At 49.4% G+C, this 24,952-nt stretch overlaps 1 protein-coding gene across 2 annotated transcripts in view; it reads left to right on the plus strand.

Moving 5' to 3' along the window:
- Positions 1–24,952, plus strand: part of BCAR1 (BCAR1 scaffold protein, Cas family member) — a 191,343-nt gene that overhangs the window by 79,830 nt on the left and 86,561 nt on the right. For both annotated transcript variants that reach the window (XM_085638570.1, XM_085638571.1), the window contains one exon: positions 16,869–17,879. In XM_085638570.1, coding sequence (XP_085494696.1) covers positions 16,869–17,879 — 1,011 coding nt within the window. The remainder of the gene's footprint in view (positions 1–16,868; positions 17,880–24,952) is intronic.

Consider the following 24,952-nt stretch of genomic DNA (forward strand, 5'->3'; position numbering starts at 1 on the left):
GTTCAGTTCTTCTCTGAGAGACTTACAAACTGCCGTCTCCTGCTCCTGATCCTTTGTTCTCAATCAATTCAGCCTTAAGGGTGCTACAGGTTCATTTACCTCCCCTTTGCAATGAATGGTTTTACTGCACAAGCATCATGTATTTCAGTCCAAGCTCATTCAGTTTCTGTTTTGCAGAACCAGACCTTCTGAATTGTTTCTAGAGGTTTATCCTAATGATGCAGGCAGTGGCATGTGTTATCATTTTTAGGTCTCGCGGATAGCGTTGCAGCGCAACGCGCTATTCGCTCTGCGATAACTCTTGTAATGAAGGAGATTTCAGAAGGCGGCTTTGTGAGAAAGTGGCTCTGTATATACTGTTCCTTAATAGGTACAGGATGTACAGAGTCCACAGTCCCCCAGGGTTTGACAGAGGTTAAAGTTAGATATAACCTTACTCTCTAAAGTGGTAGCTTGGTCGAGCAGTAAGGCAGTATCAGAGGACAGTGTAAAGCATTTGTTGTACACACTCAGTCAGCAAATGGTCTCACACACTCAATAACTGAACTCTAGGCCAATGGTTTATATATAAAAAATATATGCTTGTTTTATTTTAGAACCAACACTTGGATTTAAAATATACTTTCTCAGGATGAGATGTTTCATATAAATACTTTTGCAATATGCAATTGACTTTTGTAAACAGTTACAAGTGGTTGCAATAGGCAACTCTATTTTAAACACAACAATGCATTGAGCTCAATGGAAAATTCAAGTTATTTGTAACAGATTACTTTTTAGATTACTTTTGGAATTCCAGAACTGGATCCTAGATTCAGTCCTGGGTCAGTACTCAGAATCAAGTGATGAAAGTCGACTTAATTACTGTAATGATTTTTAAACAATATTTAGCTATTTTAAAAGTTGACACTTAAAAAATATTTCAAAGAAAACAGTCAATGATTCCCTATGGAAGAAAATTCAAGTTGCAGGTACAGTATGTTCTTGTTACTTTTGTAATCCAGTACTGGGTGCCTAGACTCAGTACTGGGACCTTTATCCAAAATAGGTAAGTAATTACGTTTTCAGATATTATATGATTTTTGAAGAATATATAAAGATTGCAGAAATCGACACTTAGAAGAAATTTCACAGAAAAACAGTCAATGATTTCCTATGGAAGAAAATTGGGTTACGGGTAAGTACAGTTGTAAGTATTTTTCAGAGTCAGTGCTGGGCACCAAGATACAGCACTGGGAGCTCACCTAAGAGCAGGTGAGTAATTTCGTTTTCGTTACTCGGCTGATTTTTGGTGAATTTTTTAAGATTTGAAAAGTCCACACTTAAAAGAAATTTCAGGAAAAAGCCAGTCAATGTTACCCTATGAGGAAAATAGAGTTATCGGTTTAAGGGTAAGTACTCGACTGGCAGAGTTGAGGTTCTGGGCCTAGACTCAGGGGTCCCCCAGGGTCAGGTAGGTACAGTTGGTTCACCCTCAGCGGCTCTAGGGCGGCCGGGTGCAGAGAGAGTTAGGCCCAATGTTATCCTATGAGGGATAGGGGGGCCTCGGTTGGTGGCTGCTGACTGGCAAGCCACGCGGCTGTGGGAGCTGGGCTCCTGGTCACTTATTCAGGGCAAGTGGGGAAGTAGGTAGGTGTAGAATTTTCACTGCCAGAGCCACTCGGGCGGCTGGGTGCAGAGTGCTTTTGAGCCTTCGGGCGCTCAATTGATTTCAATGGGAAATCTCCGGTTTAGAAAGACTGCAAGCTCGGGGACGATGACTCTTCAGGTGCCACCACCACTTCGAGAGGTAAGTTGGGTAGTTGGAGAATAGGTAGGTACCCCGGGATTGGGCACAGGGGGCCGCGGGGCGCCATGTGCAGGGGTGCCTTTTGGTGTTGGGAAATCTTACCCTCTTTTGATCGCGGTAGGCGGGCACCTTGTTCTGAGGCTGCAGGCTTCTTCAGTAGTGTCGAGGGAGGTCCTTGGGTGCCAGACTCGGGGTCACAGTCGCCGTGTGGTCGTCCTCGGGGTCTTTGTTCACTCCGGCACTGGCCAGGCTTGGCTGGTGCAGAGTGTGCTGGGTTCGCGGTTCCGGGCTGCTGCCAGGGATTAGAGGAAGGTTTTGAGTAGAGCCTCTACTCATGGGAGTCCCAGGGGCTTAGAGCCAAAAGGTAGCCAGGTCCTCCGGGGTTGGTGAGGTTGCTGGCCACAAGAGATGCCGGGTTGGAGCAGGAGCAGGTTCGAGGGTCGACAGGCCGGTAGGGCTGGGGACAAAGCAGTTGGTGTCTTCCTCTTTTTAGCAGCTGCAGGGCAGGTCTTCTTTCTTCTTGCTCTTTGTGGTTTTGAATCTGGAATCTGGGGAAGGAAGGTTCAGGGTGCCCCTAAATACTAGATTTAGGGGCGTTACAGGTAGGTGAAGGACAGGGACCAATGGGTCCCTGTCCTGGGGTGGGTACACCCCCTATCTTGCCTCTCTCCTGTGGGAGGGGGGCAGTAGCCTAGTCCTGATAGGGTAGGGCTCCCCATCTTCAAGATGGCGAGAGCCCGGAGATGTGCTTCACCTCGCCTCCCCCACCTGAGGGGGTGGGGTTGGCAGGCTGGCACATCCCCTGTCCTTATTTGGGGTTTCCGGCCAAAGCTTCCCGCCAGAGTGGGGGGTTGCAGTGGCCTGGGAAAGCTCACAGAGGTGGCATGCCTTTGAAGCTTCCCCCTGCCCATCCTGGGGGAGGAGATTTAGCACCTCGCCCAGGATGTGCATTGTTGCAGGCCCAGGAGAGCAGGGGCTCTCCTACCCAGGGGTCCAGCAACATGTCTGCTGGGTGGCAGCCTAGGTAGCCTCAGAGCAGACGTGGATTGTAGGTTAGGTTTAAGGGGGCACCTCTAAGATGCCCTCTGAGGTGCTGGGTACATTAAATCCCTCACTGGCATCAGTGTGGGTTTAATGTGCTGGGAAATTTGATACCAAACTTCTCAGTCTTTAGTGTTGCCATTATGGTGCTGTGGAGCTCGTGTTTGACGAGCTCTCAGCACCATGTACTCTTAAATGGCAGCACTGCACTTACAGTGCTCAGGAATGGACCTGGGCACTCTAGGGGCACAGGGCTCCTGCTCCTGTGCCCACACCATTGGCATAAGGCACCCAGCTAGAGGGGTGGCTGATGTATGCCATGGCAGTGTAGGTAATGGGCATGGCACACAGGGATGTGTGTCATGTCGACTTTGTTTTTGTCTTGCACCCAAACACTCAGCCTGCAAAGGCATTGTGTGTGTGTGTAAGGGTACAGGGCCTCTAAGGGTGGCACAAGGAGTGCTGCAGCCCTTAGTGGGGGCATACCATGCAAGAAAGATGCCACTTTCTCACAGGTTTTAAACCCCGCCCCTCATTTCCATTGGCTGGCGTCACCCTTTATGCTAAATGGTGGCCTGCCATTGGAAATGAGGGTTTTTGGCTCACGCCCTTTCGTGTGGGAGCCGGACTGGCTCGCCTGCTTTCCTGCTGTCGCAAAGCACTTTCTTATCTTTATGGGGCCATGTGTTGAACACATGGCCCCATAAAGACAAGAGATAATGCTCCGGCTGCAGCGCGGTCCTCCTTTCACTTTCGGGACAGCGCTTGTTATTTCCTGGATGTCTGTATTCTGGCACCATACTCCTCGGGTGCACATAAATGCTCCACTTCCTATGGGGACACATTGTAGGACAGGCTATCGGAATGTTTAATGGCACACATGGCCACGCCGCCCCCCTTCTAGCAGGCTTCTTTAAGTTGCAGGATGGCCCTCCCGTCCCTAAATAGCTCGAGCTTGGCTCTCGCATCCAGGCTTCCTTCCTGCTGTACGTTTTAGAAACCACCTTAAGTAAACAAGCAGTTCACTCCAGCACGTTTTTCCTCTTACACGGAAACTCTCTCAAACACAGTCACAAAGATTTTCCCAAACTATGACACACTGAAACTAATTCTTGCACACAGGATTCTCTCGGACACGAGCTCTGTCTCACACCCAGATTCTTTCTCACACTTAGAGCGTCTAAAGTCTCTGTTTCAGACTCTCACAGGTCCCCAGGTTCATAGCCCCATCCCTGTGAGTGTTGCCAGCTCCGCTGCACGTGGTACGACCGCCCAGGCTGCCCCATCTCCACTGACTTCTCGAGTCTCTGCACCCGCCGGTCCCTCCCATCAACAGTCTCTTGTTAGGTCTCGCCTACGCAGCGCGCATGCGCTGCATAGGAAAAAGACCTTTAGCCATTGATTCCCTTTTTCAGGCAAAAACGTGCACACGTTGCATTGCTTTGAATGGTAGCGCGTGCACGTTTGGCGATTCCCTTGCGGGAGCGAGCGGCGCCATATGGTAGCAATTATCGCGCTCGCTCCCGCAAGGGAAACGCTGCGCGTCCCTGCTCTCGGCCGCTCTCCCCCCCCCCACTTGTGAGCGCGAGGCACGCTCGCTTGTTTGATCTTACTTCTTGAACTACACAACGGCATCAGACAGTCTCCAATTTAAGCACGTTATACGCCCGTTACCTGTTCGTGCTCGGAGGGGGAAAGGGTTAAGTGCGGTCTTCAGATCCGAACCGCTGTGGAAGAGATTCTTTGAGTGAGCCTGCAGAGACCACGTTAACATCTTGGACAGCTGCAAGTAATAACCTTGATGAGCTCGGCCACAGGACACCATTTTGTGTAAGTGGTAAACCACCATGACCCATAAAGTTTATAGAGCAAGTAATGAGCGAGGGTCTTTGGCAAACATTAGGGCTTTGGAATCGGGAAACCAGTGTTTTAGGCCTGGCTTCCCCATCTGAGCAAATAGTATGATTTGCAGAGGATCACACTATCTCCCTCTGCTTCACTTCCCTCATTACCATCAACTAGGATTGCTACTCCTACAAGCGAAATACCAGTATTAGGCTATACATACAAACCTGGACAAACCACTTATGGTTTCAGTCTGCATGGTGACTGGGGTACCCCTCTGCCTCCTCCATGCCTCCCCTAGTGCCGTCCTTTTCCAATTCACCCCACTTCAGGCACATTTTTAAAACACCCCCTATTACTCATTCACCTATTCATTCAGGCAGGTTTATGCATGAACATTCTTATACTAGAATTGTTATCCTTACAATGAAAATGTATGGAAACAAGATTCTCGACAGGCACTGTAAAATACAACATTGATAACACAAATCAATACATCCTCTGGTCTCCTGGCGTATCACAACCAACTCCTGGTAAGCTCCAAGACACAGATTAACAAATCTTAAACAACATAAAATGCCTCCTGTCCTTCCGTGCATCAACACATGTTGGTGTTTTGTTTTTAACACCGGCAAAATGGCTTTGTGGACATAGGTTAAAGATTTACATTTGTTGTAAAAATCTATCCACTATTAATTGGATCATATTTATAAGTCTAACTTTAAAATCTTAATCCAAAGAGCAAAGGAAGAACCATATATTGCATATTTCTAAACATCTACATCACTGACTGACAAACCACAAGACTGAATGGTTAGGATGAAGATGAGCATTTCATCCGGTCACAAAGCAAATCAAGATATCCAGTGTTAAGATGCCCCCGCACAACATGTAAAGTCCTGAAGTGATTCACTCAAGGAAACATTATAAATAACTTACTCGGTGCCCGCTCTTGTTCATGCAGAGGTTGAATAAGAAAAAAGGCCCAAAAATGTTCTTAAGCCCATGGTGCCAATTGCAGAGTGTTTAAATGACACGGCTAGATTTTCAACAGTGCCACCTCCTACTGTTTGCAAAGCAGCTCTATTTGTGTTAATTGAATATAATTATGTTAAGGGGACACCCTTTAATATGGTTAGATTCCAGCCCTCTTTCGATTGTTCGCAGAACTCTTGGCTTAAATGAATCCTAAACAGAGTTACAATACCAGATAGACCTGCCCATGAGGCCTCATACATCAACCCCCTGGGCTGGGTACATATAGCATACATCAGCAGGTACATATGCCTTTTGCAGATATTGAGCCATCCAGGATTTTAAAAATCCTAAAGAATGAGATGAACATGGCTGCTGTGATACATAAGATGCATATAGTGGCAGGCCAATTGAGGTCTGGCATCCAGCTTCCACGCTTGGCCTAACTGTGTGATCCTGAGCGATAACTGCCTTCCCTATCTGGTCCGTTATTGGGAAAAGGCAGGTCAAACTTAACTGCATCCCCCAACCACACTTTTAAGAAGTCTATGTGCTTGAAGTCAGTGGTTTTCATCCTGGCGTGTTGCTGTTTTTCACCACATGATTACATCTCATTCATAAGACTTACTTACCTGCAGCAGTTTTTTTGGTCGATCCTGAGCAAGGCATGCTGTATTCAGGTATGGACTTGAAACTCCGCCCATTTTCCGTCCATCTTATCAATTGGCTACTGTTACTGCTGTTTCTAAATGGTTACTTAAGATTTTATGAATAGGCCTAGTAGTCCCTCCTTAGTACCACCCTGTCTGCGTTTGTAACCTCCCATAAGGACTGGACTTTTTACTTGTGTTGTTACACGGTCGTATTATCTACAGTCTGTGAGTACTATTTTCTTTAATGATTTTCCCCTATTGCAGGCATTCAGTACTTTCCTGCAAGGGGGGCCCGCTTTGCCTCCGGGCGCCGCACTACGATTTCAGCACGGTGCCCGCTTTTACATTTTTATTGGACTAACTAAAGAATAGCTCCCTTGCCTCCATCTTCTGACTTCTCCGTTTTCCAGTCCAGGTCTGCGGAGAGCAGGGACTGGTGCCGGTCTGTGGGCAGAGCTCTATCCTCTCGGAGGGAGGATAGGGGTCTGTGAAAGAATGGGGTTGATTCTTCTGTCTGGTTTACTTGCAGAGCTAGATGGGGCTGGGCTGGAGCATTACTGCGCGCGCTCGGGTGGCTCTGTGCAAACCCGCTCCGCCAGCACAGGGAGGATAACTGTGTCAATCTGTATATTTTGCTACTGTGCCCACGATTAGGGTTTGGGTTGTGTATGTGAGCTCAGGAGCTCCAAAGTTTTACTTTCTGCTACGACTAAGTGCGCCACGGCCGAAATGCCGGCACTGCTCTGTGTAGCAGGTCTGTGAATAATCAGCGTGGACCAAGGCTTGAACTAGACCAGACCCGGGATGAGTCCCAGGGGAGCCCTCTCCTCATTGGTGAACTCGGTAGTTCAAAAGTTCTGCCCCCCCCCCCCCTAAAGAAGGGGGGCTTCGCCCATCCTAAGACGCCTGCGCGTGCAGAAGATTTGAGAATATTGCATTTGTTTTGTGCAGTGTTGCATACACTACGGTAGGGTTGTGGGTCATGGGTGGCTCATGAGCTCCCGCCTTTGAGTCCACCCACCAGCACACGGGATGAGCACCATTTGGAAATAAAGTGGAGCGACAAAGTGAGTGAAGACCAAGATGTGAGCAGTGGGCTGCCGAAGTATGCTTAGAAGAGCAGGGTTTGCGGAGAGGAGACGCGAGACGTGAACAGAAGACTGCGTGTGCAAAGGAAGGTGCATGTGAGCAGAGGTGAACAGCGAGCAGAAGCGAGAGGTGTGTGCTAAAGAGTCGGGTATGTGTAGGTGAGAGAAGTGGCTGTGAGAAGAGGAGACAGGTGTGGGGGAGAGTGCTGAATGTGAAAGTAAAAGGGGCGAGGAGTGTGTCCTAGAAGACAGGAGTGCAGGTTGGCGAGGTGCACTCTGAGGACGAGTCAATCAATCAATCAAGTAATTTGTAAAGCGCACTACGTACCCGTGAGGGTTTCAAGGCGCTCGGGGGGGGGGGGCGTTCTGCTGCTATTGGTCGAAGAGCCAGGTCTTGACTGGTCTCCTGAAGGTCAGCAGGTCTTCGGTTTGTCGTAGGTAGAGGGGGAGGGTGTTCCAGGTCTTGGCGGCGCGGTGGGATAAGGATCTGCCTCCGGAAGTTGTTCTACGGATGCGCGGGACCGTGGCCAGGGCGTGGTCAGCGGAGCGGAGTTTCCTGTTGGGTACGTAGAAGGAGAGTCGATTGTTGAGATAGGCTGGTCCGGTCTTGTGGAGTGCCTTGTGTGCATGGATCAGGAGCTTGAAGGAGATTCTCCTGTCGACGGGGAGCCAGTGCAGGTTCCTCAGGTGGGGGGTGATGTGGTCGGGGCACGGGATGTCGAGGATCAGGCGTGCAGAAGTGTTCTGGATTCTCTGCAGTCTGTTGATGAGCTTGGACGGGGCTCCGGCGTAGAGGGCGTTTCCGTAGAGTCTGCTGCTGACTAGGGCCTGGGTGACTGTTTTCCTTGTGTTTGTTGGGATCCATCTGTAGATGTAGGTGTTGAAGCAGGTGGAGGAGACTGCGTTGACTTGTTTGGTCATGGTGAGTTTTGAATCGAGGATGACTCCCAGGTTGCGTGCGTGGTCGGTGGGGGCCGGGGGGGTCCCCAGTGATGTGGGCCACCATGAGTCGTCCCATGCTGAGGGGTTGGACCCGAGGATGAGGATCTCCGTCTTGTCTGTGTTCAGTTTAAGGCGGCTATCCTCCATCCAGTCGGCGACGGCCTTCATTCCCTGGTGGAGGTTGGATTTGGCGGTGAGAGGGTCCTTGGTGAGGGAGAGGAATAGCTGAGTGTCGTCGGTGTAGGAGATTATGTTGAGGTCGTGTTGTCGGGCGATGCGTGCTAGTGGTGCCATGTAGACGTTGAACAGCGTCGGGCTGAGGGAAGATCCTTGAGGGACGCCGCAGATGATCTCGGAGACATCGGACCGGAACGGGGGGAGACGGACTCTCTGGGTTCTGCGGGATAGAAAGGAGGTGGTCCAGTCCAAGGCTTTCTCCCGGATCCCTGCGTCTTGGAGTCGCGTGCGTAGTGTGCGTTGGCAGACGGTGTCAAAGGCGGCGGAGAGATCCAGGAGGATGAGAGCCGCCGTCTCGCCGTTGTCTAGAAGGATCCTGATGTCGTCTGTGGCGGCGATGAGGGCGGTCTCGGTGCTGTGGTTGCTGCCGAATCCTGATTGGGACGGGTCCAGGATGTTGTTGTCTTCGAGATGACGGGTGAGCTGGGTGTTACCTATCTTCTCTATGACCTTTACTGGGAACGGAAGCAGGGAGATGGGTCGGAAGTTCTTGAGGTCGCTCGGTCCGCCTTGGGTTTCTTCAGTAGGGCGTTGATCTCTGCGTGCTTCCAGATCTCAGGGAAGGTGGCAATCTTGAAGGAGAAGTTGATGATTTTGTGCAGGTGGGGTGCGATGGAGTTGCTGGCTTTGGTGAAGATGTGGTGCGGGAGAGGGTCGGACGGGAATCCTGAGTGGATTGTGCCCATGCTCTTGATTGTGTCCTCGATGCTCACGTTGGCCCAGGGTGTCGTGGGGTGCGGTGGGTGCGGTGCGGCAAGGTCTGCAGGGGTCACCCAGGGTTTGAAGCTGTCGTGGATGTCGGTGATTTTCCAGTGAAAGAAGGTGACGAGGGAGTCGCACAGGGCGTCGCACAGGGCTTGCGATGGTGGGATGTGGTTGGCACTGGAGCTGGGGTTGGAGAGTTCCTTCATGATGGTGAAGAGCTCCTTGCTGTTGTGTGCGTTGTGGTCTAGGCGGTCTGTCAAGGAGGTCCTTTTGGCGGTCCTGATGAGGTGGTGGTGGTTGCGGATGGCGTCTTTGTGGGCAGCGCGGCTGTCCGGCGTCTTGTCGCTGTGCCATATGTTCTCCAGTTTCCAGCAGGTGCGTTTTGAGTCGAGGAGTTCCGGGGTTAACCAGCCGACTCTTTTGCTGGTGTCTCTGCTGGTGGGTTTTTTCAGCGGGGCTACGGTGTTGGCGCAGTCGTTCATCCAGCGTTCGAGGGTGAGTGCACCCTCATCGGGGTTGGTGGGGTTAGTCGGAGGGTTGAGTGCGAGGCTTGTCTGTAGTTGTTCTTCAGTGACTTTGCCCCAGCAGTGGCGGGGGGGTCTGTGGTGTGCGGTGGTGTGTGAGGGGTTTTCGGAAGGAGAAGTGGATGCAGTGGCGGTCTGTCCGGGTGAGTTCGGAGGCGTGGCTGAAGGTGACGTGGGGGCTTGAGGAGAAGATGGCATCTAGCGTGTGGCCGGCGATGTGGGTCGGCGTCGTGACGAGCTGTTTCAGTCCGAGGTTGGCGAGGTTGTCGATCAGGGTGGAGGAGTTGTTGTCGTTGTTGTTCTCCAGGTGATAGTTCAGGTCTCCGAGGAGGATGAAGTCGGTGGAGGTCAGCGCGTGCGTGCTGATGAGGTCGGCGATGGAGTCGCAGAATTCAGGCCGGGGGTCCTGGCGGTCTGTAGACGAGGGTGCCTCTTAGGGTGGTCTTGTGGTCCGTGTGGATCTGGAAGTGCATGTGTTCGGCGGTGCTGAGGGTGTAGTTGGTTTTTGTTGAGACCCTGATGGTGTTTTTGTGGACGATGGCGATTCCTCCTCCGGCCCTGTTGGTGCGGTCTCTGCAGGTGATCTTGTACCCGTCTGGGATGGCTATGGCGATGTCTGGCGAGGAGGCTCCGTTCATCCAGGTCTCGGTCAGGAAGGCGATGTCCGGTGATGAGGTGTCGAGTAGGTCCCAGAGTTTGACGGTGTGTTTGTGTGCGGAACGGGTGTTGATCAGGATGCATCTAAGCTGGTTGGGTTCCGTCATGGCAGGCTTCTTGGCGCTTTCGCGGCAGGAGAAGCTGCAGTTCCGGCAGGTGAAGGGACCGTGGGTGCGCTTCGGCGGGCAGCCTTGCAGCAGGTGTGGGTCCTTCCTGGGTTGAGAGCGACGAGGGTGTTGGCGTTGTAGCGGAGGCGGCGGTCCTCATGGCTGCTGCGGGCGCCAGGGGTTCTGGCGCTGGGTGTGGTCCAGGTGCGGATGGGCGCCGGCGGGCTTGCCTTTGGCGCGCCAGCGGCTCGCCTGCTGCGCGTGGCCGCCATATATGGGGGGGTGGGGAGGGAGGAGCAGCTGGGAGGCGAGGGACGGGTGGAGTGAATGGGCGCGGAGGGGGCGGGTCCGCAGGGGAGGCAGCGGCGGGTATGGGGGCTGGGGAGCGGGGCAATCGCGGGGAGGAGAAAGGCAGGGTTAAGGGTCGAGAGGGGCACAGAATCAAGGGGGCAGCAGTGAAGAGAAACGGGACACAGAATCAAAGGGCAGCAGTAAAAGAAACTGAGGCACAGAGTCAAGGGGCCTGCAGTACAAGAGAACGAGGCACAGAATCAAAGGGCAGCAGTAAAAGAAACTGAGGCACAGAGTCAAGGGGCCTGCAGTACAAGAAACTGAGGCACAGAGTCAAGGGGCCTGCAGTACAAGAGAACGAGGCACAGAATCAAAGGGCAGCAGTAAAAGAAACTGAGGCACAGAGTCAAGGGGCAGCAGTACAAGAGAACGAGGCACAGAATCAAAGGGGGCAGCAGTACAATAAAAACGCGGCACAGAATCAAGGGGGCAGCAGTAAAGAGAAACGGGGCACAGAATCAAAGGGGGCAGCAGTAAAGAGAAATGGGGCACAGAATCAAAGGGGGCAGCAGTACAATAAGAACGGGGCACAGAATCAAGGGGGCAGCAGTAAAGAGAAACGGGGCACAGAATCAAAGGGCAGCAGTAAAAGAACAAGCATTTGCAATGCATTAGGTCTCGCATTTACGCGAGTTTGAGCTATTGACATTGCAAATAACAATGCCTATTGGCATTGTCATTCACAATGCCAATAGCTTTAACTCATGTAACTGCGAGACCTATTGCATTGCAAATGCTTGTTTAAAGCTGCAAGAGCAAATGCAGTAGCAAGCTGGTTGAAGTGCACTCTTCTAAACTCACTGACCGTGGTAGGGTATGAAAGTAATCGCGATCGCGATCACATCAAAGCGGCCGTGCGGCCCGCGAAAGTGAAAGCAAACGAGTGCTTTCAGGCCTCCAAATGGTGCGCGCGCCCGGCCGACGCACATACCTAAAAAGGTGGGACAAGTAGGCATGATTGTGTATTTGTAAAAGAATTCTACAGAAAAACGAGTAAGTAAGGCTGGATATCTTTTCTTAAAACACCTACTGTGTTTAGGTGGTCTGCGTTAAGTCTGTTCTCCCTGTCTGTGTCTGGAACGAGGAAGCTGCATCGGGAGAGAGCTGCATTCTCGGCGATACATGGGAGTCCGACCCACCATAGCTGTTACACCATCTGACATGCATGTTAGAACTTATAATTTCTTTAAATATGTGTTCTAGTCACATTTTATGTTGCTGCAAGTGTATACTCTCACCCTATGGGACTTCAACGCGCTATATAAACATCCAAATTAATATACTAAATAAACACGGTAGAGAGTGTTTGTGAAATAAACAGAAGAGGTTCAATAAAGTAACAGCTGGGGGAAGGTGGACAGTCTTGGGCCTGCCCAGGGCGCCAGGGGGCGGTAGGAGGGGGAATTCATTAACAGATGTGCTTTGATTAAGCCGCCGGAGCTGGGAGTGAAGTGCCCGCTATGAAATTAAGTCTTGCGCCGAAATGAATGGGGCTCTCGATGAATTATGGAGGGCGTGTGCGGATGTGTGCTGGCCGGAAATAGAAGGCACTCAGGAGAGAGGCATTTATCCATCACTCGACGGCCTGATTGCCAGGCACTTTTGTGATATTCAGGCTTCCAGATTCACTGCACAGGCATTGAGGGGGGGATGTGGCCAGTTCATTAAACTTAGAAACTCTATAGTAAAGAAGAACTATCTTCACAGCTTCAAGGCACATGTGGTTAATAAACACGTAGGGAATGGGGGAGGAGGGGTGTGGGGCGGGGCAGAGAAGAGGGCACACTGTGGCACGTAAACAACTAGCTGGTTTTATATGGGGCTGGCTGCTGCAGTTTGTGGCTTTGTAGAACGCAGGGGCTGCTTCTGGCCATCCCAGAGGGCAGAGGCGTCACAAACCCCCATTCTAGCAGCTGCAAAGAGGGAGAAGGAAGGGGGAGTAGGTTGTCACAGGGCCAAACACACTTAGAGGAGTTTCTATGGGACGCTTTTGTTTTCAAAGAAAACTTCATAATGGTGTGGCTCAAACATTCTAATCAAGACAAATACAGCAAGCAAGACAGAGAGAGCGAAGATAAACATGGGGAAAAGGAGAGAGCAAGAGATGGAGAAATATATTTGTAGAGAAAAGGGGGTAACTGTGAAAAGGATGGTTGAAATGAAAGAGGGTAAGGGAAAGGATGAAGCATGAACATGAAGCTAAAGCGAATAAAAAGAAGAAAGATATAAAGGACAAATCTAATAGTGAAAGAAACAAGAGTGAACAGAGGGAAAAGTAATCGCGATCACATCAAAGCGGCCCGCGAAAGTGAAAGCAAACGAGTGCTTTCAGGCCTCCAAATGGTGCGCGCGCCCGGCCGACGCACATGCACTGTATTTGGAGGCCTGAAAAGCCACTGTTTGCACTTCCAAAACTCGCTCACTATAAGTCTCGCCAGAGCAGCGCTAAAGCGCTGTCTCAGGCGAGACCTAAAAAGAGGCACAGAATCAGACGAGGGGGTGGGGGGGTTGCAGGAGAGGAGCAGATAGGCAGAAAGGAACTGTAGAGCGGATACAAACCAAGGCCACCACTGGCCACCAGGGATGAGGCGCAGGTGGAGGCCTGCGGGTGGTGGAGGGCATCGAGCTTCGGCGGCGATCAGAACTCTGAACTGGAAGCAGGGTAGAAGTATGAGAACTTGCGAGGTGTGTACAGGGGAATACTGCATGTGTAAGTGTGTGTGTGGTATATAATACAGAGGAGTGAGGTGTGCACAGGGGACTGAGGTATTTACAGACGAATGAAGTGTTAGCAGGGTTGAGATGTGTGAGGGAGGTTGAGGAAGGAGGAGACTGGGGTGTGTGCAGGGGAGTGAGGTGTGTGAAAAGGAGTGAGATGCGCAGATCAGTGTTGAGTGTGAAGCGGAATAAGCGATATCTAACGCAGTGCTTTGAGTACAGAGGGGCCGTGTTAAGCGTGAGTTGTGTGCCTGGGATTAAAGTGACTGCAGTGAAATTACTGTGTGTAAGGTTTGTGCAGGAGAGTATGGTGTGTGCAAGGTAGTCAGGTCTGTGCTGGAGAGGAGCCAAGTGTGTGCATGAGCGGGCTGAGTGAGGTATGCAGTCGCTATGTGTGTACAGGAGTGTTGTGTGAGCAGGTGAGTGCGCAGTAGAGTCAGGTGTATTTGAAAATACTGACCCTCATTTGTGCAGGCAGAGTGTGACAAAGGAGTTACCGAGACGGCATCTTCTCTTTTCACAGCCAGCAGCAGGGGCGTGAAGAGGGAGCAAACGTTTCAATGGTGTCAGAGGCAACGCTGCGCCTGCTTTCAAGGGGTCTTATCGACCAGGAGGTCCTTGTGTTGCTAATGGAGGGGCCATGCAGTGGCCCCTTTCCCATCAGATAGAGAAGAGAGCCTTCCCCGGAGCTTGCGTGTCCCCAATTACGAGCAGACAGTGCCGAGGCTGTTCAACCCCTTCCTGCCCGGCCCACACTGCAGCTGCCCCCCTCTCCGTCTACAGCTTTTTTCTTCTTCACAAATGTGAACTTTGATTGGCAGCTAAGCAATAATTGTACTTTTCTACTCCCAAGTCTGTCGTCAGTATCAAAGAATCATTGAGTCACTCTCTCGTTCACCTGCCCGTGCCGGTTTCTCTCCCTCACCCGTAGAGGTGACCAGAGCCAGTGCGGAGGTCACAGCCGCCGAGTGACTGGAACTCTCCCCAGCTCCGTTACGGTTTACTCACCATGGTAATTGAGGGTCATACACCTGTAGAAGTACAAGCCCGTGCGTGTGTATTATGTGATGTGTGTGTGTGTGATGTTTGTGTAGGTGAAGTCTTGTGCGTGAGTGTCGGATTGTGCAAGCGTACCATGTTTTCAGTGTGCTTGTCACTTTTTGCGTGGTTGTGTGGTGCATGCATGTATGCTTGCATTGGCATTTGTCATCCTGTCTTTGAAAAGTGAGTCAGATTGCTTATACGTGGACACTTTGACAAATGTACATGTGGTGTCGGGAACTCTACACAAGTCTATGTTTAATTGTGTCAGTGGCAGAATGTCAGACGCTATGCATATGTGTGAAGAGTGCCCGATTGTGCGTCAAAGTGTCACTGGTCTTGTGACTGTTTCAGCTGCCTGCCGAGCGCCAAGCCTGTGATACATCAAAACCCCAGCCAAAAAGCGCTATTCTCGTTCGGTGCCAGTTTTAGCTCAGCTGCACTTTTATGGGGCTGTGAGAGAGCCTTTGAATCTTTGCTAGTTGATTTCCTAGTATCTGTGTCATATTAGAGTTCCCTGCCATCGTTCCAGACCCATAATTCAGTGTTTGGCAGGGTTGCCAGAGAAACTAGGGAATTCATCATTTCTAGGACTTTCTGACATAATGATGGCCTGCGCATTTTTTGGGGGTAAGGCTGCTTACACGGCAGGGGTTTAAAATGTCCAGGCGACACTAGCACACTTTTATTTTAATCTATTCACATTTTTGTACCAGAATAAAAGCCGATACGTGCAGAGCACAGCTATAGTCTTCCGTTACAGTTCCTGTCCTTTGTTTAATGCAACATAGTTTTTGAACTGAAGAACAACAAAAGGAGAAAACAATAACCTATTTCCACCTGAATCATTTTGAAGCCAGATAAAAGTCCCCCAAGGAAGACAGGGGGCACACAGCGTATTACCACAGCAAGGAGTAGCCCCAGAGGGAAAGTAGGCAGGCCCACCCTCCCAAAAATTGCTGAATCCGTTCTTAGGGAATGCATGCAGCCCTTCAAACACAGGCCAGTGTTACCGGCGCCAGCAAGTGCGAAGTGTTGATACAGACACAGTACTGGGATTGTCTGAAGGGCAGCCATTCTGGTGAATCATCACTTAGAGGCAGTAACTCCACTAACAGTTGGGCGTATCTTCCCAGCCGCACTTGTACGTAGCGTAAGGCTGCACTGAAATGTCTGAGATTGTAGGACAGTAGGAGTGGGTCACATTAACTAAAATTAGGGCAGCAATCACAATATGGCAGGCTGTTTGTGCGTGTGACATTTATAAAAGCAGAACAACTCTGCACAGTGGTGCCTATAACATCCGACTGCAGTGCACTGGTTGTTCATGTGACATATCAGAGTGCAGTGCATGATGGCACCTATAACACGTCTAACTGCAGTGCACTGGTGGCACATGTAAGATCTCAAAGTGCAGTACATTGGTACTGAGTATGGTGTTACGTTACAAAACTTAGTTTTTAAAGTGCTGAGCTAATGCAGGGAACTTCCTTTCCAGCGGCACTACGTGACTCCCTAAGTAATAGACATTCTGTGCAAAGTTCTACAAAAAAAGACACACAGCATAGTTCTTTGTTTTATTACAGTGGGAAGAGTTCTTTGTTTTATTAAGGTGGGAAGGGCATATTCTTACTAAGTGCAATAATGTTTTTAGCTGTTTACATCATGTATTATGTAATTTTGTAAATATTATTTATAGGCGTCTCGGTACAATGGAAGGCAGCCATCAACACGTCATTAAACTCCACTACATATAACTCCACAACACAAAATACCATTCCACATAATTACCATCCATTCAATTCCAGATAATTAGTATCCACATAATTCCAATCCACAAATTCACTACATACCACACAGTTTCACTCCACACAACTAATCCAATCCAACCCACATAATTCCACAGCACACCACATACATACACTCCACAACATAAGTATAAAACATTGCGATTTACAATGCTAATAGCTCCAACTAGTGCAAGACCTATTGCATTTCCAGTGCTTGTTTATTAATGTGATTGAAACATCCATTTGTCTCATCTTTGATAGTTTATTTTACAGTGTTGGGAATGTTTTAAATTTAGGTCAGGAGAGAGAATGTGCTTTGAACCTGCAATGTCGTTAACGTATTGATGATATCAAACTAAATGTAATTGCAAGACAAGTGCTTATTGATGCCTTTTCTTTATGCAGATCTACAATATTCCATCTATGAGTACGAGTAATTCTGATTTCTCCACCAGAGAGGACACGTACGATACACTCCCAAGGAAGCAAGAAAGGCCTTTGTTTGTTCAGTGCATGTATGACTTTCCCCGTGGGACACCAGGAGACAAATCACTGCCACAGGACAGGGATTCTAAAGTCATGGAAGAGCTCACAGACAACAAGAGGCTTTCAGTATCCAGCACTGGGAGCTCAACATGTAACATTCCCACCTCTTTACAGGAAATTGTCCTTGTAAAGGAGACTTCTGTAGGGCCAGCAAGGCCTTGCATGTTGGAGCTCGACCTGGACTTGGATGTGGCCATGGCAATGCTTGCTAAGCTCCAGCACAATGTTGCCACCTCTGTATCTCACCTAATGTCTTTTGTAAGTGGTACATGGAGAAGTCCAGAGCAGATGGGGGCTCATTTGCAGGACATTCAGACTGCCATTGTCAGTGTTCAAAATGCAGTGGGAGAACTTCTTGAGTTTGCACAGGGTGCTGTTGGGAATGCTACACAAGCAGCTGACCAAACCTTGTACACCAAGCTCAGCAAGCAATTCCAGAAGATGGAGGATGTATACCAAACGCTTTTGAAGCATAGCCAAGCTTTGGATGGCTATAACTGGTCCTTAAACGTTCTTCTGGCCCACAAGTCAAATTCAGTAGATGACCTGGACCACTTTATTATGCACTCCCGGGGAATCCCAGATGATACCAAACAACTTGCATCATTTCTCCGTGGAAATGCTTCCTTGTTGTTCAAAAAGACAAATTCCAAGACAGTCCCTTTTGATTTCCAGACTGGACTTTGCAATGCTAATGAGGTGGTCAACAATAATTTGTCCGTCCACCAAACTGGAAAGTGGGAGAAACCTAACATACAGTCCAGGCCATTGCCTTTGCCTCCAAAATTTGTGGCTGGCGAATCTCCAGACGGATGCTCGGAAAACAAGAAGACTGGAATGATGGAAGATTATGATTACGTCCATTTACAGGTAAGTGCACATAGGCTTATATTTAAAATGAATCGGATTGTTGGGTGAAATTGTTAATATAGTTTTGGTGCTAATTTTACTTGTTGAAATTTGGCATAACTAACTTGTCCCTTTCTGCAAGCCATATGCTTTAATACAAATAGTTATATAATGATGCCTTCACATAAGAATCCTCCATTCCTTCAAAACTCTTCTCAGGTCACAGACAGCAGGACCAATCCTCTTTAGTTCCTTTTCAGGTCCAGCACTGTTCGGAAGGGTTGCCTGGAGATGCCACATTTATGCCTAGCACAAGCCAGTGGGTAGAATGACTCCGGGGCACACCCTAACCAATGGGGTAAATGTTTCTGGGGCATACCCTACACACTTTGGTAATTTTCAAGATGGTGAAAGTCTTCAACTACACTCAACTTGGAACTGAGGGTTGGGGATGTGTTTGGGGAATGCACTATGGTAATCCTAGTGTCCTCCCATAGCGAAGACTAAAATCCAGTTTGATGCAGCAACTGTGTCCACAATAACAGAAGTCTGGTAGAACAAAGCAGGGTTCATCAGCAACCAGGTAGAGAATACACATGAATTGTCTTGCATCCTGTTCTGCCTTCCAGTTACACCTCAAAAAGTGTGATGATAACAGATTATTTCTCCATAAACAATAAATCTGCTAATATTAGAGGTGTCGAGTGGGATGCCTTAAAAGTTGTTGCAAGAGGTATTGTGAGGTCCAGAGTCACGTCCATGATGGAAAGAGGATGGAAAAAAGAGGGCCTGAGATAAACGGTTGTATTTGGGATGCCAATGAAGAAACACTTGCAGAAGAGATACAAAATGAAACTGTAGAACTGATGAAAAGTTGCAGGAGGATTTAGATATTTGGAAAATGTAAATATATAACTTTTCACCACATATAGTCACTTTTTCGCAAAACTATAGTGCGGTTTGTGCTCATCCATCGCCGAACCTCCCTTAATCCCTTTTTCTTTTTCCCTTTTTTTCCCCTATTTCTTTTTTCTTTTCCTTGGCCCCATACAGGCCTTTTCTCAGGCATAACTCATGCCATCCTGATGATGATCCCCCACGTTAGTGGGGATCGAAACACCGTCAACACACTACGTCTTGACTCCAATTGCTATTGCCTTGATTTATGTGGAGCACAAGATGTCTTTTATAATGTGACTTCTTTAAAAAAGTATTTGCTGCCAAGTCACTACAATAGTATTTAAATGCCAGAGGTCTGGAAATCTGGTGATTTCCAACCCCGTTGTTAACCCACTGCACTTCGTTGAATTAGTTGCTTTTTTGATTGTTTGTCTAAATACATAATTCCTTGTTTGATTACAAAATCGCACAGATAATTATGTTGTTCTGTAAAACATTGCCTATACTTGCATGATAGGGACCATTGTTTCTTACAGTTCATTGTATACCCTCAGTCCCTTCTAACTCACAGGGTTCCCTTGTTTCCATACAAATTTGGATACCTAGTGACATGGTTCACGACCACTAGAATGTAACTGTGTCAAGATGCATTTGGGGGTTCAAGGTACCAACAATGTCAATCCCCAACATCTCAAAGGGAACCCCAACCACGGTAAGTGGAATTAAGGGGCCCTTTGTAGTGCCACGTGACTTGCCACTGGCTTGGCAAGAGACACAGGAGTGACAGAACTCCTTTGTGTCGTCAGACATATGGGGCCAGTGAAAATGAGGGACAATCGTGTCCCAAGTCTTGCTTTGCCCAAGATGTCCTGCACGGGGAATTTCAATTCAGGGAGAGAAGAAAACCTCTGAACTTCTGGGGTATTACCAACCTCCTGGTGGCACCAGGCTTGGGGTCTCTACCTTCAAAATACAGAAGCCCATCTTCCCAGTAGATCCTATGGGATCCACCGACATTCCTTGCCTCCTCAGTAGCAGCTTGCTGTTCAAGATAGGGGCAGGATTGCTTCTCCAAACTCAAGCCTGCCAAAGGAAGTACCCCCTGCCCCCGGGAACTCTGCCTGGTCAGGCCCAAGTTCCTCTGGGACAGTTCCTTCACAGGGACTGAGGTAATCTCCCTCAGGAGACTGATCCTCACTGGGAGTTTGGGAGGAGGATTATTCCTTACCCATCCTGCTCCATCTCTTAGGAGCAATTGAGTCCATTCTTTCAGGATCTAATGCTTCCTCAGTGCTGAGCTGTTTGGCCTGAGCCCTGGTGATAGCAAATGCACTGGCAGAGATGCTCATCATCTCTGCATGTGTCCTGAACTTTACTTCTGACCAGGCTGAAGTTTCTAGATCATTGCCCAACAGATAATCTACAGGTAGGTCTGGAGAAACCACGTCTCTTTTAGGGCCAGGTACCCCTCCCCAGCTGAGATTCTCAGCTGCCAAGGAATGATCAGTCCTGGTATAGCTAGCGTTGGTTACTTGGTACAACTGACCCAAGTATGAACTGCTCAAGGGACAGAAGTTTCTTGGTCGCCATAATTTCTTTTCTATTTATTAAAGGCTGTTGTGTGTACTTTCCCAAGTTAGTGGGACTTACTAGTAAGGTGGCAGATCTATGCCACCATCACAGATAAGGACAGCCTGAGTTGGAGTTCTGACTAGACCAGGTCCCACCTCAGAACCCAAGGTTACCCCTACTAATCCTTTGGTTGCTGTACTACCACTTGTAATAGTGCTAGGGGGGATCAGTTGGCTTAGGGGAAGTAGTAGTAGGTTCCTTGGCCTTTGGACAATCAGCATCTTTTGTCCAATGGGTCTTTCCTTTACATAAATAACACCAATGTTTCTTTTTACCCTTCATGGAGCTTTGGGACTCCCCCACAGATGCAGGTATTTGGAGCCCCTCTTTGCCCTTCTTCCCTCCCTTCTCTTGGGGTTTATAAGAATCTTGCTGCTTCTGGTCACCTCCGCCGCCATGGTGTTTCTGCTTCAGTGATCCATTTATGAGTATCATCTCCCACCTGGTAAGTAGGGACTATCCTGCTTAGTTTCCTAGTGTTAAAGGATGTTTCCCTGATTCTAAGTACACTATTGCTGCCACTATGGGACTCTAGTCCCAGTCTCTTCTTAGCTTTCTGCACTTCCAGGGTCTCCTTGTTGAGGGCCAACTGATCTTGCCTGAGTCTAACTCTCTCAAGTTTGATCAGGTGGTATTACCTCTCTAAGGAGCCCTCCCTCTTGCTAGAGATGGAAGTCTCTATGGAATGATCTGAAGCATTGGACTCGGCAGAGGGGGACCTAGACCTCCTCTGCCTACTCTGAACCCTCCCAGGAGTAATAAAGGGGGATCTACTTCTAGGGACACCCTCTGTGCCATCTGCATTATTCCCTGGGGGTTCCGAATTTGCCAGTGTGGAGTTCCCAGACTCCTCCTGGCCATACTCAGAATTAAGGTCAGTATGGGGAACCCCTCCTGGCCTCTCTTCTGGAGCATCCCCATCCACAGTGTCCTGTTACTTTGTCTCACCAGGATTCTGGTCATCCTGGTGAAGTAGCTCCAAGAGGTACGTTGTAGTGGGGTTGTTACCTGCCTTTAACTGTCTAAGTCTACACAGGGTCCTTAGTTCCTGTAACTTAGGACTACTGTACTTAGCAGATTGATACCAACTAAGTTCCCCACTAAAGACATCGTCACTAGGTGTAGTGTGGTGTTGCATCCACCTACCCTAGTGGAAACTTGACGTCTTAAGATTGGAGAAAGGGTTGTGCTAGACCCTTAACACCCAATCTAAAAGTTCAGCAGAACTTATTTTGTCTATAAAATATTATATGTGCCAAATGCTAGTGATAGTTTTTCATTTAATCCACACCTAGATTATCTGGTAAAACAATGCAGGCTTGAATCCCAACCGCTGCACACAAATGTAAGAGGCTGGCTTAATATACAGTGTTCACTTATGTAAGTGTGGCACCCTGCACTAATCCAGACAACTTTTATGGTGATTTTAGTGGTCTTAGACAACCTTTTGAAAGCTCTCTAAGTGGTAACTGTGGAAAGCAGCCTTCAGGCTTAGTCCAGAAGGAGTGTAAAGCAGCTTGTTTCACCAGTGCTAACCATGTAGTGTAGGTTAGGTGAAAAAGGACCCCACAGTGTGATTATAAAAATATGTATTTATTATAAACACTCACTGCCACATTGTAATATCTCCAACCGGGAAATATAATCACAATACACACAATACTTTAGTAATAGAACACGTAAGAAGCATAAATACACAGTGGTCTCCAGGGGGAGACCAAACCATATACTAACAAAGTGGAATGTGAAACACAACCTAAGTCGAGACTGGACCCAAAAGACTTAGAAGAGCTGGGGACCCAAGGAACCCCACGAAGGCAATGTGCAGAGTGTGAACATGACTGCATGCTCAATACAAGTTAATAGTTGTTCGAGGCATATGAGCTGCAGATTGTACACTTAGCATAGATCGCCATCTGGTGTTGGGCCCGGATGTTTGCAGTTTGTTTTTGTTCTTTGGACAGTCTTTGGAAGTCACGAGTTCGGTGACTCCTCCTTCGGTCCGTACTGCGCATGGGCTTCGGCTCCATCCTCAGATTGTTTTTTTCCGCCATCGGGCTCGGATGCGATACTTCGTGCTCCGGCTTCGAGCTTCTACGGTTCCAGCCTCGACGGAAAATCCTCGTTCTTAGAGTTTCTTCATCTATCTTCATCTCTCGAAGCGGCACTTTTCTCCATTCCGCACATCGGCACCGGCCTTCGGGCCCTCCTCGACTCCGGTCCCGGCCGATGGAAAGGACTCCGTTCTAAAAGTGCCCAAAATGTGGGTCTAAATTTCCCCACACTGACCTCCATCAGGTGTGTAACCTTTGCCTCTCTCCAGAACACGAGGCTAGAGACTGCCCCGCCTGTAAGTCTTTTCGATCAAAAAAGACCATCCGGGATCGAAGAGCTCGACGCACCATGGCGCACTCATCGACCGCAGCTCCACCGGACATCTTCGGAGACGACGCCGGAGCTTCGGGGCAACTACACACCGAGCAGGAGGACGACGTCGTCAGCGCTTCCGAGGCCGACGACTCCGACGTGGAGGACATCACACCGGCGCAGCGGGTCGTGAGTACTGTACCCCCTCCCACCCCCGCGCCCAAAACCAAAGAGACTCAGGTTACACCCTCGCCTGCAGGCCTGGGTAAAACCAAGCACACAGCTTCTATCACCCCACCTTCGGGCCCGGTGTTGAAGCCTCAGAAGTCTCACGGCAGCTCGGGCTCGAGCCAGCCGACGCCTGGTGCCGAAAAACACCATCCGGCACCGAAGAAAGTGATACCCAGCTCGACTCCGAAGCCACCGGTGCCGAAGCCTGGACTCTCGGTGCCGACAAAACACAAACACAAATCTGTCGGCACAGACGCTCCGGCGCCGAAAACTCCTTCGATGCCGAAAAAACCGGAGGTTCCAAAAAAGCATGGCGCACAGAAACCATCGAAACCCTCGGCTCCGAAAACATCGGCGCCAGCGGACGATTCGGTGCCACTGGATCTCTTTACACCAGACCCTTTGCAAAAGACTCTATTTAAAGATCCAAAGACTGGGCTATTGACTTTAGCTGTCAAGAAAAGACGTCTTGACACACCGGCTCCTCCTCCACCGCCCAAGCGGAAGGACTCTGCTACTTCTCCTCTCAGAGTGCCCTCCCCACTACCTCCTCCTCCGCCTCCTCCACCCCCTCCCCCTCCCAGGTCTCCGCCACCCTTGCCTCATCACTCCCCGACCCCGTCCCCAGATCCGGATTACGGGGATCCAGATTTTGACCCGGCGGACGCCCCAATGGACCCCACTCCACCGGGGACCCCAGACCCATGGGAAGACTACCAAAACCCTGACATACCGGATATGCCTCAGGACGACCTATACCCATCCAGGCCGTCTCCCCCAGAGGACTCCTTAGGGTTTCACCACTTAGTGCAGAGAGCAGCACACTACCATGGGGTGGAAATGCATAGTGAACCAGTGGAAGACGACTTCCTACTGGACACATTTGACATTCAGGACAAGTCCACATCTATCTTGCCCATGCTTAAAGGTGTCACCAAGCATGCTGCAGAGGTGTTCAAAGACCCTGTCAGGGCCAGGGTATTGAACCCTAGAATAGAAAAAAAGTATAAGGCGGCACCCACAGACCCTGCATACATTAAGGGCCCTGCTCCCTTAGATTCCCTAGTTGTGTCCACAGCTAGAAAGCGGGCTAACTCCCAGTCCTCAGGAGAAGCCCCACCGCCAGATAAGGAATCCAAACTTCTAGACGCGTCTGGCAAACGCACCGCCTCCCAAGCTGCAAACATGTGGCGCATTGCAAATACACAAGCGCTACTTGCGCGCTACGACAGAGCACACTACGACGAGCTTGAGGCTCTTATGCAGCACCTCCCCGAAAAACACAAACGCAAGGCTCATGACCTGATACAAGAGGGTAAACTAATTACTAACACCTCCATTAAGTGTGCCCTCGATGCAGCGGACACTGCTTCTAGAGCCATAAATACTATTGTCCTGCTTCGTCGTCATGCCTGGCTCAGGATCTCAGGGTTCAAGCCTGAAGTCCAGGCGTCCATACTAAATCACCCCTTTGACCAACAAACTCTGTTTGGGCGAAAGGTGGACGAAGCATTAGAAAAGATGAAAAAGGACACAGACACAGCAAAGTCTATGGGGGCACTACAATCACAGGCCCCTAAACGCTCCTTTTGACGCTCATCCTTTCGTAGCACAGGCAGAGGCTACTCCACCGATAGCACCTCTACCTCCTACAAGTCCCCTCCTCAAAATACCTTTTCAAAGGGCTACCAAAGGGGTGGTTACAGAGGCAACAACAATAAGGGCAGGGGCAAAACTAACACCACTCGTTCTGCAACCCCGCCCGCACAATGACTTCCCTTCGCTCCCCCCAGACCATCCCACTCCGGTCGGGGGCAGACTACAAAACTTTATCCACGCATGGGAATCCATAACATCGGACAGATGGGTGACCCAAATTATTCGGTCAGGGTACTGTCTCGAGCTAACATCTACCCCACCCAATATCCCACCAAGGCACCGTCCTATGTCGAAAAGAACATTCC

This window comes from Triturus cristatus, chromosome 12 (assembly GCF_964204655.1).
Source record: "Triturus cristatus chromosome 12, aTriCri1.1, whole genome shotgun sequence".
Classification (NCBI taxonomy): domain Eukaryota; kingdom Metazoa; phylum Chordata; class Amphibia; order Caudata; family Salamandridae; genus Triturus; species Triturus cristatus.